Genomic DNA, 14,539 nt, shown 5'->3' with positions numbered 1-14,539 from the left:
CCGGGATAAACTGCCGGACATAGTCCACAATACTTCCCCCCCCCAGCGAAAATTCATGATTTTGAGCGTCCAGCCCTGCGAGGGACGTCTTCCTCCAGGAGGATCCGTAAGTCGGGCCTTGGCAAAGCTGTCTAGGTTCCCCGGGGAACCTTGGGGGAACGTTATAACGGGAATCCCTCCGATCCCCTGTTCTCGAAGGACAGCATCGCCACACGTGACACGACCCCCCCCTTAGCCCAAGACCGTCAGGTCGGGCGGACCTAACCGAGAGGTTGTGGATGCGAGAGAGGGCATTGGCATTGGCCTGAAGGCCGCCATGACGATAAGTGACCGTGAACTTATAGGGCTGCAAGTCCAGAAACCACCTGGTGACCCGCGGATTCGACTCTTTGTGTAGGGACATCCACTGAAGTGCAGCGTGATCAGTCACTAGAGTGAATTTGCGACCCAACAGGTAGTACCGGAGATAAGTTACCGCCCACTTAATTGCCAGCGCTTCCCTCTCCACTGCCGCATACCTGGTCTCTCGGTCCAGCAGTTTCCGGCTTAGGTACATCATGGGGTGTTCGACACCATTGACGCTTTGGCTCAACACGGCACCCAGGCCTGTGTCCGAAGCGTCGGTCTGGAGGATAAAAGGCAGCCCGAAATCAGGGGTCCTTAGTACAGGTGCCGACATTAGGGCCTTTTTAAGGTCACTGAATGCGTGTTCCGCCTTGTCGTTCCATACCACATGTAGGGGAGCGCCCTTCTTTGTTAAATTAGTCAAGGGTGCTGCCCTCTCAGAGAAACGGGGTACGAACCGGCGGTTATGCCCCGCTAGCCCCAAGAAAGCCTGCACCTGTCTCTTGGTATTCGGATGGGGCCATTCCAGGATGTCTTTGATTTTGGAACATTGGGGTCTCACCTGTCCTCGTCCCACAAGGTAGCCTAAATACTTGGCCTCCTTTAAGCCAAAGAAACACTTACGGGGGTTGATGCGGAGGCCGGCCTTAGCCAGTGTCACAAGGACAGCAGAGACCTGCAATAGATGCTCTTCCCAGGTGCCGGAATAGATGACGACGTCATCCAGGTAGGCGGCACTATAGGACTGGTGGGGCTTCAGCACTCTATTCACCAGACGTTGAAAGGTCGCTGGGGCCCCGTGCAGCCCAAATGGGAGGACCTTGTATTGCCAATGTCCACTAGGGGTGCTAAAGGCCGTTTTTTCTTTTGCAGATGCCGTTAAGGGAATTTGCCAATACCCTTTTGTCATGTCAAGGGTAGTCAAGTATCGAGCCGCACCCAGCCACTCAAGTAGGTCGTCGATGCGGGGCATCGGGTAGGCGTCGAACTTGGAGACCTGGTTCAGACGTCTAAAGTCATTGCAGAACCTCCAGGAGCCGTCCGGCTTGGAAACGAGGACGATTGGACTGGACCAAGGGCTATGGCTTTCCTCGATAATGTCCATATCCAACATTCATTGCACCTCTAGTTCCACTTCGGTGCGTTTTGCCTCCGGGAGTCTATAGGGCCCCTCCTGGACGATTACTCCGGGGTCCGTGACTATATCGTGCGCAATCAGCGAGGTCCGGCCCGGTGACTCGCTGACTACTTCGGGAATGGCGTGGATAGCCTGGGTTATCTCTCGCCACTGTAAGGGTGTCAGCTCATCACCGAGGTTAAGGGCAGACGTGCTAGCGAATAGGGAGAGGGATCTACGAGTGTCGGGAGACTCCTCCCTGTCCTTCCAAGGTTTCAACAAATTGACATGGTAGATCCTCTCGCTCGCTCGACAATTAGGTTGCTTAACTAAATAGTCGACGAGCCCCTTTCTTTCCTTAACCTCGTATGGCCCCTGCCAGTGATCTAGCAACTTGGAGTGGGAGGTAGGAACGAGCACCATCACTCGATCTTCCGGGCGGAACTCCCGGAGGACGGAGTTGCGGTTGTAACACCGGGCCTGCGCTGCCTGCGCACGAGTCACGTGGTCCTTTAGGAGTGGCCTGATTTTAGCGAGCCTGTCGCGCAGTTGCGCCACATACTCCAATATATTGGAGGAGGGAAGGGCCTCAGCCTCCCAGCCCTCTTTTAGTATGTCTAAAAGTCCCCGGGGTTGTCGCCCGTACAATAATTCAAAAGGGGAGAAGCCCGTAGAGGCCTGGGACACCTCCCGGTAGGCAAAAAGCACGAGCAGTAGGAGCTGGTCCCAATTCCTGCCATCGGCACTGACTACCTTGCGGAACATCTGTATAAGCGTCTGGTTAAAGCGCTCCACCAACCCGTCTGTTTGGGGTGGTAGACAGACATCTTCAGGTGCTTTATTCGCAGTAATCTGGCAACCTCCTTGAACGTATCTGAGGTGAAGGGAGTACCCTGGTCCGTGAGGACTTCTTTGGGGATACCCACTCTGGAAAATAAGTTGACTAATTCCCGTGCGATATTCTTGGTATTAGCGGAGCGCAGGGGAACCGTATCGGGTCGCGTAATCCACCATGACCAATATGTATTTATGGCCACGGTTAGAGGGTTCCAGGGGTCCTACTAAATCCACCCCTATTCTGTCAAACGGGATTTCTATCAGGGGTATTGGGACGAGAGGAGCGCGGTCCCTCCTAGGAATCTGGCGAATCTGACATTCCGGACAGGATTGACAGAAGCGCCGGACCTCCTTGTTGATCCCGGGCCAGTAAAAGCGGAGCTTGATTCTCTCCAATGTTTTTTCGGCCCCGAGGTGGGCGCATAGGAGGTGAGCGTGAGCTAGTTCACATACCTCCCACCGGAAGGTACGCTGCACTAGCAGCAATTTCCGCACCTCACCCTCGTGGGTTGCCACCCGATACAACAGATCATTCTCCAGCACAAAGAAGGGCTCGCGTGGCATGGAACCGTCAGCTTGTGAGCTGCCTGGAAGAACAATCGCATTCCGGGCAAACTGCAGGGAATCGTCATTCCACTGCTCCCTTTTAAATGAGGCAGGCGTGGACTGAAATTGATGGTCCAAATTGCTCAGGGGGTCTTGTGAGCGGGTTGGCGGAAGTGTTCCCTGGCTTGTCCCTTCCCCAGCGGATACTTCCGGTTCAGGGTCCGTCGCCTGAGAAACATCCCCCGATGGGCCTGCGTCACTAGCACGGCGTGGAGACCGTAGGAGGGGTGCCTCACCCCCTCATCACTAGACCTAGTGAGGCCCCGGGAGCGGTGTTCGTCTTACCGCGTTTTCTGTGCGACTAGTCTTGTCCCAAAATTACTGGATGGGGGGTTCGGGCAACACTGCGACCTTTCAGTTGGATACCTGCCCCTTCCACGTGATGTAACAGCGGGCGGAACGGTAAGACTTGGTCTCGCCATGCACACAAATGACTTGCAAATGCTGCGTAAGCCACTGTCGCGGAAATATGTAACAGCGAGCAACAATGGTAATATAAAATAAAGCCACCACCGAGTGCCCGTTCAGTAACACCACTCCCGTGTTTGGACTTGCCAGCGGGTGCGACGGAGTACAGTACCTTTCCGCGGTGGCCCAGGTGCAGTCCATCGGCTCCGAGGGGGTGTTGAGGGGACAGGTCGGCAGTAGATGGCCGGTCTCACCACACTTGAAACAACGCGGGGAGGCCGGTTTTTCTTTGGGCCTTTGCGGTGCTTCTGCAGCGCATTGAGAGGGCTCGGGGGTGGCTGCCCGTCCCTGTCGGTTCCCACGAGCGTACCTTTCTGACCCCCCGGCTTGGTAGACCGCGAGCTGATGCTCCAGGACTTCCAGGAGGCCTGGCATATCCTTATAGGGGTGGCGCCGGACCTGCTGGGCGAGGGAGCTTGGCAAGACGTTCACCAGGCCCTCACAGGCCACCTGCTCCATGACCTTCCTGGAACGCAACCCCCGCGATCGAGGAGGGATTACTGTATTCACTATTCTTGCTTTGTTAGTATCTGCCCGGTAGCATTAAAAAAAATCTTTCTATCTGAAAAAATAAGTAAATAAAAAGGCAGCCCAGCTATGTAGACAAAATTCACAAAATAAAAAAATCTATAATCTGCATCCAGCATTCATACATGTGAATATATTAAAAATGAGGTTAATATAAAAATACAAGTGAGAGAAAAATGAAAAGGCAATTCTTTTGAAGTTATCTTTTTCAATTGAAAGGTTTCACTTTTGATATAAATCTCATACTACTGGTTCAATTCACATTAAAGCAATTTCTACTCTCTTAATCCTGTATGAATTCTGTAACTGTTTCCTACTGTGCATTCATGAACATAGACCATCCAAACTGATGAAATAGATTTCTTCTCTAAACACAAGGTTTTTTCTGGCTAATTGCACATTTCCATGGAGGCACTGATGTAATTAATTAACCTTAAAATACCTCTAAGACCAAAGAGAATGTCATTCCATTAAAGTATGTATCATTGGTGTTGCTTTCCAACTGACAAAGGCTCTAATCACTAAACCAAAAATAGAAATCAGGAGACAAATGAATCGATAATCAGACATTTCATAAAGGGGCAAGCAAGAATCATAGTCATGAATGCAATAGTTTGAATCTGAAATTCTTAATACATTTTAGTTCTTTTTTTGAGATAAAAGCTTTCTTTTATTTTTATTTAAAGTTCAATAGAAGAGATTAACATTTTAGTTCTAACTGAAACGAGGGAACAAAAAAATTATTAACATTTTTAAGGAACACCGCAAATATTTATATACATCACAGTTTAAAGAAGGTGAGGCACAAATTAACAATTTTTGATCAAATATACTGTAACTGCCACAATCAACAGAGATGAGAGGAACAAACCTCTGATACTCTCTAAAATTACTATAACATTACTGAAGAACAGATCCAGGAATCCAGCAGGGTCTATAAAAGTTTTAGGATAAATTATTAATGTCAGCATTGGTAACATTTGCAAAAAACATAACATTCTACCAAAAACACTATAATAGGTATCAATCACTGCCTTTCTAAAACAAAATAAATATGTAGGATTAACTTTTGCAAGGGAAATTGATCTAAAGATCTTTTTAAACTTAACTTTGGCAATATAAAGTATTAAACAAGATGTTACCAGATGGCCATCCGTACATCTTTCTCTAGCTTGGGTGAATCTACACTGCCAAAAGGAACAGCCACTAATAGCTATGTTAACAAATTGTTTTATAAAAAAAAGTTAAATTCAGTTGCACTTTCTTTATTTAAAATTCAAAATCACTCTATATAACCTGCTATTAGTCTATGACCGACCAGGACCGGGAGTTGATACCATCCGAGTCAAAACCAAAGAATGACGGCATGAAGAAAAAAGTAAAATTCCAATGACATTTTTTTTAAAAAAACCTTTCATCTCCATGGCCGTCGCTTCCCAGATTCCCAAGCATGGCGCAAGCGCCTGATCAAAGCACCACGTTTAAAATGACATCTGGACTGGCGCTCGCATCTTTGTTGTAAGGAGATAGCTGGTGAATAAAGAACTACAATAACCCCCTCCCTTCACCCGCTACTGAATGACAGTAAGTCCTCTTATTTAAAACTCTTTTTTCTCAGTATATATATATATATATATATATATATATATATATATATATATATATATATATTTTTTTTTTCTTTCTTTTTTTTCTTCATGTCCTGTGCTTCTAGACACTCAAGGTAAAGTTATACAGGGGTAGGCAGCAAGTTACTATGGGGACGCATTCCCGCGTCACAATTACCATTGATTACCCCAGGAGATGCTAAAAAAGGACCTTTAAATTTGACCTTGAGATAAGGAATGGAACTGTTGTATTCATAAAATACATTTCTTCTTACGCTGTGCAAAGTGAGCTATAATTCAGCAAAAAAAATGCATAGTGTGCAAACTGTGTGATTTAAAACTGTTTAGAATATATCCATGGTAAGATCTGAATTGTGAATGCTGTTAACAGGTACCTGCCTCACTAGGGCATATACTTTGGGAATGCTTTACACACTGAACATTTTGGTTTAAAACTTTAGCACATCTTTTAGATTTTCTTTGATCTAACATTGTTCCTAACCCTCTAACCACAATATTTGGACTAACACCAGATAGTATAATATTATCTAAAGGAAAATGTATTTCTCAATTACAGTTTAACTTTGAACAAGTGCCTTTCCAATTAACACTTGGTGCAAACAAAGTAACTAACCTTGCATGTGCTGTCAGTCCATCTTATACACTCTCACACATACGTGCATTCAGTCACACAGGGCCCTTTAGAGTTTCCACATAACATCACGTGTATTTCTGTGAGATGTGGAAAGAGAATGAGAGTATATGGAAAAAAAATATGCAACTAAAGGGAATATCTGAAAACTCCTCCACATAGATTATTTCTTGGATACAAATTCTGGTCCTGGGATGAAACATCACTAATTACTTACTTACCATAATACTGCTTAGAAACAAAATTATTTGTCATAAATTATGACAATACATTTTTTACACTGACATTTTGAGAAGGATGTTGATAAAGAAAATACATGTGAAGAAAACAATTTTTTCAGCATACTGAAATATTTCTGATAACACTTTTCATTATGGAATTGGAAATTATTCTAATCTTAGTCAGCTTTGCCTGTTTTTGTATTTATGGCCCAGAAGGAAAGGCCTTGGTGTCACTTTGGCAAAGTAATTAGTGCTATTGTCTCATAACTCAAAGGACATGGTTTAAATTCTGCTTTCTTTGTAAAACCTGCATGTTCTCCCATTGTGTGCACAGAAGTATTTGAGTTTTCATGTATCTCAAAGATCTGTGTTTATGTTAATTGGAGAAGTGTAATTTTCCAGGAAGTTAGTGTGTGTAAGCATGTGTCTCATTCAAGGCCAATCCCAACCTTGGATCTGGTACTGCATCTATACTAATAAAAGGCAAAGCCCTCACTGACTCACTCACTGACTCATCACTAATTCTCCAACTTCCCATGTAGGTACAAGGCTGAAATTTGGCAGACTTATTCCTTACAGCCTACTTACAAAAGTTAAGCAGGTTTCATTTCGAAATTCTACATGTAACGGTCATAACGGTCGACAACGTCCGCCATGTTGAACTTTCTTATTCATGGCCCCATCTTCACGGAATTTGGTAGGCGGCTTCCCTGCGCTAACCGAAACCAATGTACGTACTTATTTCGGTGGTATGACGCCACTGTCAGCCGCTATATAGAACTTTCCAACGTCACTAATTCTCCAACTTCCCGTGTAGTTAGAAGGTTGAAATTTGGTACTTATTTCGGTGGTATGATGCCACTGTCGGCTGCCATATTGAACTTTTGAACGGTCTTTGTTACTTATGGGCCCATCTTCAAGAAATTTGGTATGCAGGTTCCCAACGCTAACTGAATCCTACTTACGTACATATATACGTCCATAGCTTGCAGCTCGGTCACCATGTGAGGCGGCGTTGGGTCCCCCATCCCAACGCCTCCCACGTTGTTGGCTACCTGCCTATATAAGGCCGACCGTCGCTCCAGTCTCTACATTCCCTTCCTTGCTTCGCCACGGGATTCACCTCTCCCTGCTGATAACTACAACCTTTTTATTTAATCCACGGCTTCTCCACTGTTTTATTGTTCATTTATTACGATTATAGTTATTGTTTTTAACTGTACCCCCATTAACATGTCTATCGAGGTGATCACCATCGATCAAAGAACTGTCACTTACCGAGTGTTTTCCATGCCCAGAGATGGCACCTGCCTTTTCCATTCTCTTTGTTACATATTGCACGGCCATATTAGGCTCACTCTTGATATCCGGAGGAACATTGTGTCTTATGTATTGAATGACTGGGACAGGTTCAAGGTGTGGACTGATGACGATACAGGAGATAATTATACTACACAGGAGCACAATAAGAGTGAAATGCTTAAGCCCTTCACCTATGCATCTGCATGTGAGTTGATGGCTGCCGCTGAATTGTTCGGTTATTGCTTTAAAGTGTACCGAAATGGCCAAATATTTTACACCTGTCGACAACCGCCAATGCCTCTTAAACATCTTAGATTGACAGGTGACAATTTCAGTAGTGGACATTTTGATGTTTATGAATGTTTAAACTCTCAAAAGCTGGATGTGAAGTTATCGATGAAACCGGTTGTATACTTACAACGCTTGACAGATGCCGAATGTCTCTTCAACACGAGTCCTACAAATACTGTTGTAATTGAAACAAATCATGAAACTCAAACCGATTATGACAGCAGCAATCCAAGCTGTGAGATTTGAAACAAGATTACTGTTCACATGGCCAACTGTACGTTGCATGCTCAAGAGTAAGCTCAGTGCACAGCTTGGTCATATTACAACCGGAGGGCCGAACTGACAATGTGGTATACAAAGAGATCCTTAACAAATAATTATTGGTATATTTCCCCTCAGTTTAAAAAGGTTTAATTTTCTTCTTAATAAAAATTTTAAGGCAGTATTTCGCAGCTGCGAAGCGCGGGTATTTTGCTAGTCTCTTCATAAATATACAATGGAAAATTAATAGATGGATGGTTGAAAAGACTATTGCCAAAGATTTAGCATTTGTTACTTTTTTCCAAAATAACTGACTATTAATGCTTTCTTTTCAAACTATGGTACTAAATAAATATTTAGTATTAATCATTTTAACCTAAAAAGAAATATATAAGTCCACAATATAGTAAAAGATGGAAATTTTTACTTTCTTAGATTTCAGTGTTGACTGTCAAAGAGGCACAAGGTATTTTTTGTTTTACCACTAATCATGGGAAATGTCTAGGCTCTCTGTGGACTTCGTGCTGTTTGCCTAATCTTCTTGTTCTTCACTGTTAATAGCTTTGCGTTGTACTTTCAACTTTGAAATTATCTTTTCATGTCATGACATAGCAAGCGTCAAATGTCAGACAATATGCTTCTCATACCTGGCTTTCACTTATTAAGATGGAGAAACTTTACAAAGTATGTTGCATGCAGGAGTAGTCTATTAATTGCTTTTTCTTGTGGTGTTAAATGCAGTGTTTAATTACAGGTACGGTGCTTGCTGCCATATTTTCTCCCCACATTCCTGTGAGTTAACTGTGACTCTGAAGAGTCCTAGACTGTATGACCTAACAGTTGTTTTTGAGGTCTCTCTTAATTGAATTGTTATCCTATTCTATTGTATCCTTCCTTGTGAGTATGATAATAAAGTTGGACCTCCAACAACTATTGGGTATGAAAATGTGTCTGTGACAGTAGTTTACTGATCCATTCTCTTTTGAAAGTTATTCTAGGTAGTGTCAGATAACATTGTTTTTAGTAATAATGCAAAATAAACAAGATATACTTGTTTACAAATTTGTTGGGAGGGTTAAATGATTTTTAAAACGTAAGTCAGATGGAAGGTTTTTGATGTGGAAACTAAATTGCCAGTTTTTATTCCCTTAATAAATAATCTTTTAAGTTTTCCCAAACTACCCCATGGTTATGTGATATCATCAGTGTAAGCCTCTCCCAGTATTCATTAGGCACTGTAATATCAAAAATAAAGATTTTATCTCAGAGAATATTTAATGCTAGCATCTTACCTTCACAGACTGGAAAATGGTTATTCCACACTGGTGCACCCCTTCTCAATTCACAGGTTACCTTCTCACTGCCCACAAGCTGGTAGCCCTCTTTACACCAGAAGACCAGAATGGTACCAACAGAGGTACCTGATCCTTCTTCAATAAAAAATGAACAACACTGAGAAGTATGTAGTTCACACTGAAGAGCTGCAAAGGCAGAAAATGGAAACCTTAATGATGACAGATATCAGGAACTTATAGATTATATTTTACTCATTGTTATAACATATTTTCATTTTTTTATGTTTGATTATATTTTTATTGTGGTTATAATGATGTCTAGTGATGAATGAACCCCACTTAATTTGCCTCACCTTGAGTTGGCAAAATCACATAAATATTCAGGAACTTTGCCAAATTTAGCAAAATGTATTGAAGTCAATCGGGATGAATACACTGTTTAGAGGGGATTATAATTTGCAAATGGTCTTTTATACACCCGTAACTACTAGGTAAATGTTTACTAACTATGCTGGACTGATCCCTGAGATACAATTAATGTAATTAAATATAAGAACAGTCAGATTTATTAAGGCTAGTCCATTTTAGATTTCAAAGCAGGTACTTACCTCTCTTGCACCAGAAAATACACTTCAACAATTTGGCTTCTTTTCTGCCTCTGGAACCAAATGCACAATATGCACATGGATCCTTCAGTCTTTCCTGTGTACATCAACTACTCAGTACTCTGGGTAATTCTATTACAGGGGTAGGCACACATATTGTATACAGGACCCATTCAAGTTCATACGAAAGGACATTACCTTTAAGACACAAATACACTGACACAGTTTCTTACTGTGTGAACATTTTGTGTTTAAATTTAATAGAAAGATTTCCACTTATTTTCATCCCAATACTAGGATCAGCAATTATGTACTTTAGTGGGGGGTCTGTCCCATCCAACATTGGCTGCTACAGCCCTTAACTATCATGCTGGCCTTGCAAAGGATGGGAGCTGGGAAATAAAAAGTTTGGATAAGCCAGCCACAAAGAATATTTATAGGAAAATTAATTCAGCATATTTGCTGTGAAAAATGCTTTGGGAAATTTTGCCGTTCAATGCTAATGATGTCATTGTGTCACCTTTTAATTTTTCATGGGATTGTCATTTTGTGTATTTATGTTCATGGTCGTGCCATTTTGTGCTTCTGGATGTCAAGTCAATGCTGTTATTTGTGTCTAGTTACTGTGATGTTGTATTGCTGTTATGCAAAAAATGCATCTGCCCATGTAACCAGTAAAATTATGGTACTCATGATATATAAGATAGCCTCTCGTGTAAAGTAAGCACCTGAACATGATTAGCATTAAAAGAAAAGAGTAGTTCTCTAGCAAATAAAGGAGGTATTTATGAAACAAAACCTGTTTTTAATCTTTCTTTAGGTAAACTATTAGGTTTAGTCCTTTTATTTTTGTCAAATGAAATAATGATCTTCTGTGCTACTGACCATCACTACAACTCAGCTTAACATATTGCCTAGCCATAAAAAGACTCTTCTCTACAAGTCCAAATCATTTTATATGACACTCTTTATAGTCCATTCTTTACACAACAGTAAGAAGATACAAAATGATTACAGTGTGGATCACAAAGCAACAAATCAAATGTACATTTTCTAGACATGGGCAAGTTGTGTCTTACTTGCTAAGAATAAAATGATTACAAAAAATGACTTTGTTATGATTGCACATAGAGCAGGCCTGCACATTGCACAATAATTCAGTTATTGGATTCAACTGTTTTGATTTTACTTAAAGCACCACAGAAGCAAACTAGTTTTTAAAGGGGAATCACTGAAAATTATTCAGACTTGTAAGGGCCAGTAAATAGAGTGTCTGTCTAAAAAGAATATTCAAAAAGGAGTCAAAATAGGTTGATGCACACAAAGAGAGAGAAGCTAATATTCAACAAACAAAGCATCAATTATAAACCCAAAGTCAGGAATAAAGAAATTCAAAACCAGAAACCTTATATATGTGCAATCATCTTTCATATTATCTGGCCTCTGATATTATAGATATTTCTTTTGCAAAGACACTCAAAATTCAGACAATTCCTTGCAGGTGCCTCCATGTTTCATACATCACTAGCAATGGGTGCCTTCAATATAAACGATATATAGTGCCCATGACAAAAAATACAAAATGAAAGTATACATTAAACAAAATAGCAGCTTAGCTATCCCATAAAATGATATTTAATTTAATATATTACAATTGTCTATCTATTTCTTTTAAAAGTTTGGATTTGTTTTTGTTAATTGATTGTTTATTAATTTAGCACATATATTTACCAATAAAGTAAACAGTGGAATTGTGCAGTGTTTAGATGTAAAAAGAACACAAATCTTTCTGTTAAAATGAAAAATGTAGTGTTTAGTGAAGAAAGAAACAGAACATACTGAAAAGCATAATAATATTCTCTAGCATAACTATCAGGAAAAAAAAAAAGCCAAGTAATTAATGGGCGTGTATGTGGGACACAGACATTCATGGAGGTGTGAAGCACTAGAATAAAACAAATCTGTTAAGAGCCAATAAAGAAAGAAGTTGCTTGCATCTAATGAGATAAATATCAGTTCCTTCTAGTTAAGTAAAAATAATGTGTGTTAGGTTTTTTTGTTTGCTTGTTTTTTTGTTAAAGCTTAACTGAACATTAAAGAATACTGATTTTGATTTTCTTATATTTGATAGAGAGCTTGGTGGCTTAGTGGCTAGTGCTGCTACTTCACAGCTAAAGAGTTCTAGAGTAAGCACATTCTGCCTGTGGCTATGTAGGTTTTCTTTTGAGTACTCCAGTTTTCTCCCACATCCTAAAGCCATATACGTTAGGTTGAATGACTAAAAATAACTGTATATGAATGTGCTTTAGTTTGCCCAACAACCATCTGGTTAGCTCCAGCCCTGGCAAACTGGTTAGCAACATTACATATCACTAGCAATGAGTAAGCTGCAAAACTGATTGGATAGTTGATTATACAGCTTTGATCTTGTCTTGTATCCATTAAAACAATTTAGTTCTCTCTTCTAATTTTGACCTAATTCTGACAACTAATGTCTCTGTTAGTTAAACGTTATTTGATATTTATGAATTTATTGGTTATAGACCCTGTTTTGAAATTTGTCAATTAATCATCTAGTTGCTTGCATTTGACACAGAAAATAAAAACTGCAATAACCTTTAAGAAAACATATTTATTTTTATTTAGACTGAGGTATTTCCATGTTAACTTTACACAATGGATTGGTGTCAGTCTATAAGCACAGACAATGAAAGTTGGTTGCAGAATCTTTTAACACAGATTCAGAGTACAGTATAAGACAATCAATTGTAGAAAGTGAAAAAGCCGACATAGGCAAGGAGTAGTTCAGGCATGGATATCTAGAATCTGAAACAAAATCTCTAACTGCTTGATCCTAAAGCCTCACATTTTCAGTTATATGGTATAAAAACAGCACAAATAAATACACTAAGAAACAAAACAAGGTTTGACTGGGAGGCAATATATTTCAATGTAACATAGCTTAATAAAGTAACCAAAACCAAATATAATTCGTAAAATTGTTATACATTTAAAAAGCATTTGGGGTTACATTTTTATTTTGCATTGCAGCATGAAGAAGCCTGGCTTTTAAAGGACATGTGTATCCATGCATCCATCCATTTCTCTAAATCTGCTTGTTCCATTTATGGGGGACAAGTAGCTGGAAACAATCCATGCAGCATCAGGCATTCAGCTAAAACCAGCCCTTGACAGGTTGCCACACTCACTCATACTATAAAAAATGCCAATTAATTTATCCTACATAAAACCTTTAATGTTAATACTACACCCAAAATATTAGAATTGTTTTGTCAGTCTAAATGTTTCTGTTAAAAATGTATGCAGTGCATCTATTCATTAAATAAAAGGAATGCATTTCAGATTATGGCTAATAACATCTAAATATGCAATAAATATACAAATATAAGATGGCAAATAGAGTGAAATGTCTGATTAATTGTGACTCCATTTCATAGGATGTAAACTAGCAAGTTGGAAAAAGTTTGGCAGTAAACAAAAGTCCTTAAGACAACATAAGAAAATGTCAATTTAAGAAAATGTGAATAACTATTTACGGTTCAGTACATCCCAGAGTTACAAAGTTGAAAACAAAATAAAACACTAACATGTGCATTATTTTCAGCCTCACAACTGCACACCCATATGCATGGTTTCTGCTGCATCTTTCCAAACAATAAAGGAGGTGTTTTTGAATTTCCACATGCAACAAGCTTGTGAAAGCTGTTCATTAATAAAGTGCACATTTAAGGGAATTATAAGCTTTTGGCTTACACAAAAAATTTTGCTTTCTGTGTAATTTCCTCACTATGTTCCTGAAGTGATTAATGGATTAACTGACTGAAGAAATAGCATAATTTTAATCATAGTTATTAAGGACTAATGTTTTAAAGAATTCACTATGAAATGCTATCAAGATTCACAGTACAAAACCACAGTGATCCTAGAGCAAGTAGCAGAATAACAGCATAACCTGTACAATTCTCTCTGACTTGGTCATCTTTCCAGAATGAGTTATGAAGCGTTTTCATTTAAGCCAAAACTTTGGTGAGAAATAAGGCAAATCTCTGCGAAATCCACTAAAATGAGTTATGTGTCAAAAATTGGAACATAACTGTTTTTGCTTAAAAACACAGACAGCATTTAAGAAAAAAATCAAAATGTACATGTAACACCGGTAATTAGGGATCAAAGTTTAATTATCCTTCAACAAAACAGGAAAAAAAAAAGTTTTTATTTTAAAGAAGTCATCTAGATTTGTTTCTATACTACAGTATAAATATATCAAAACTTGATCTGGAGAAAAAATGAAAGGCTTTATTTTGTCCAGTGTACAGTAATGAGTGTTGCTGCCCATTGCTCACCTTATGATGTAATGTTGTTTCCTAAAAATTAGCCATGCAG

At 40.1% G+C, this 14,539-nt stretch overlaps 2 protein-coding genes across 4 annotated transcripts in view; one reads left to right on the top strand and one right to left on the bottom strand.

Annotated features, from left to right (window-relative positions):
* slc13a4 (solute carrier family 13 member 4) overlaps positions 1–14,539 on the top strand; it is a 167,838-nt gene that overhangs the window by 15,448 nt on the left and 137,851 nt on the right. The gene's annotated exons all lie outside the window — the stretch shown is intronic.
* zgc:162331 (uncharacterized protein LOC793007 homolog) overlaps positions 1–14,539 on the bottom strand; it is a 48,200-nt gene that overhangs the window by 15,125 nt on the left and 18,536 nt on the right. For all 3 annotated transcript variants that reach the window (XM_039769455.1, XM_039769457.1, XM_039769458.1), the window contains exon 2: positions 9,528–9,716. In XM_039769455.1, the coding sequence (XP_039625389.1) occupies positions 9,528–9,716 (189 nt within the window). The remainder of the gene's footprint in view (positions 1–9,527; positions 9,717–14,539) is intronic.

Source organism: Polypterus senegalus, chromosome 11, assembly GCF_016835505.1.
Source record: "Polypterus senegalus isolate Bchr_013 chromosome 11, ASM1683550v1, whole genome shotgun sequence".
In the NCBI taxonomy this organism is placed as follows: domain Eukaryota; kingdom Metazoa; phylum Chordata; class Cladistia; order Polypteriformes; family Polypteridae; genus Polypterus; species Polypterus senegalus.
This window is presented reverse-complemented; position numbering and strand designations above follow the sequence as displayed.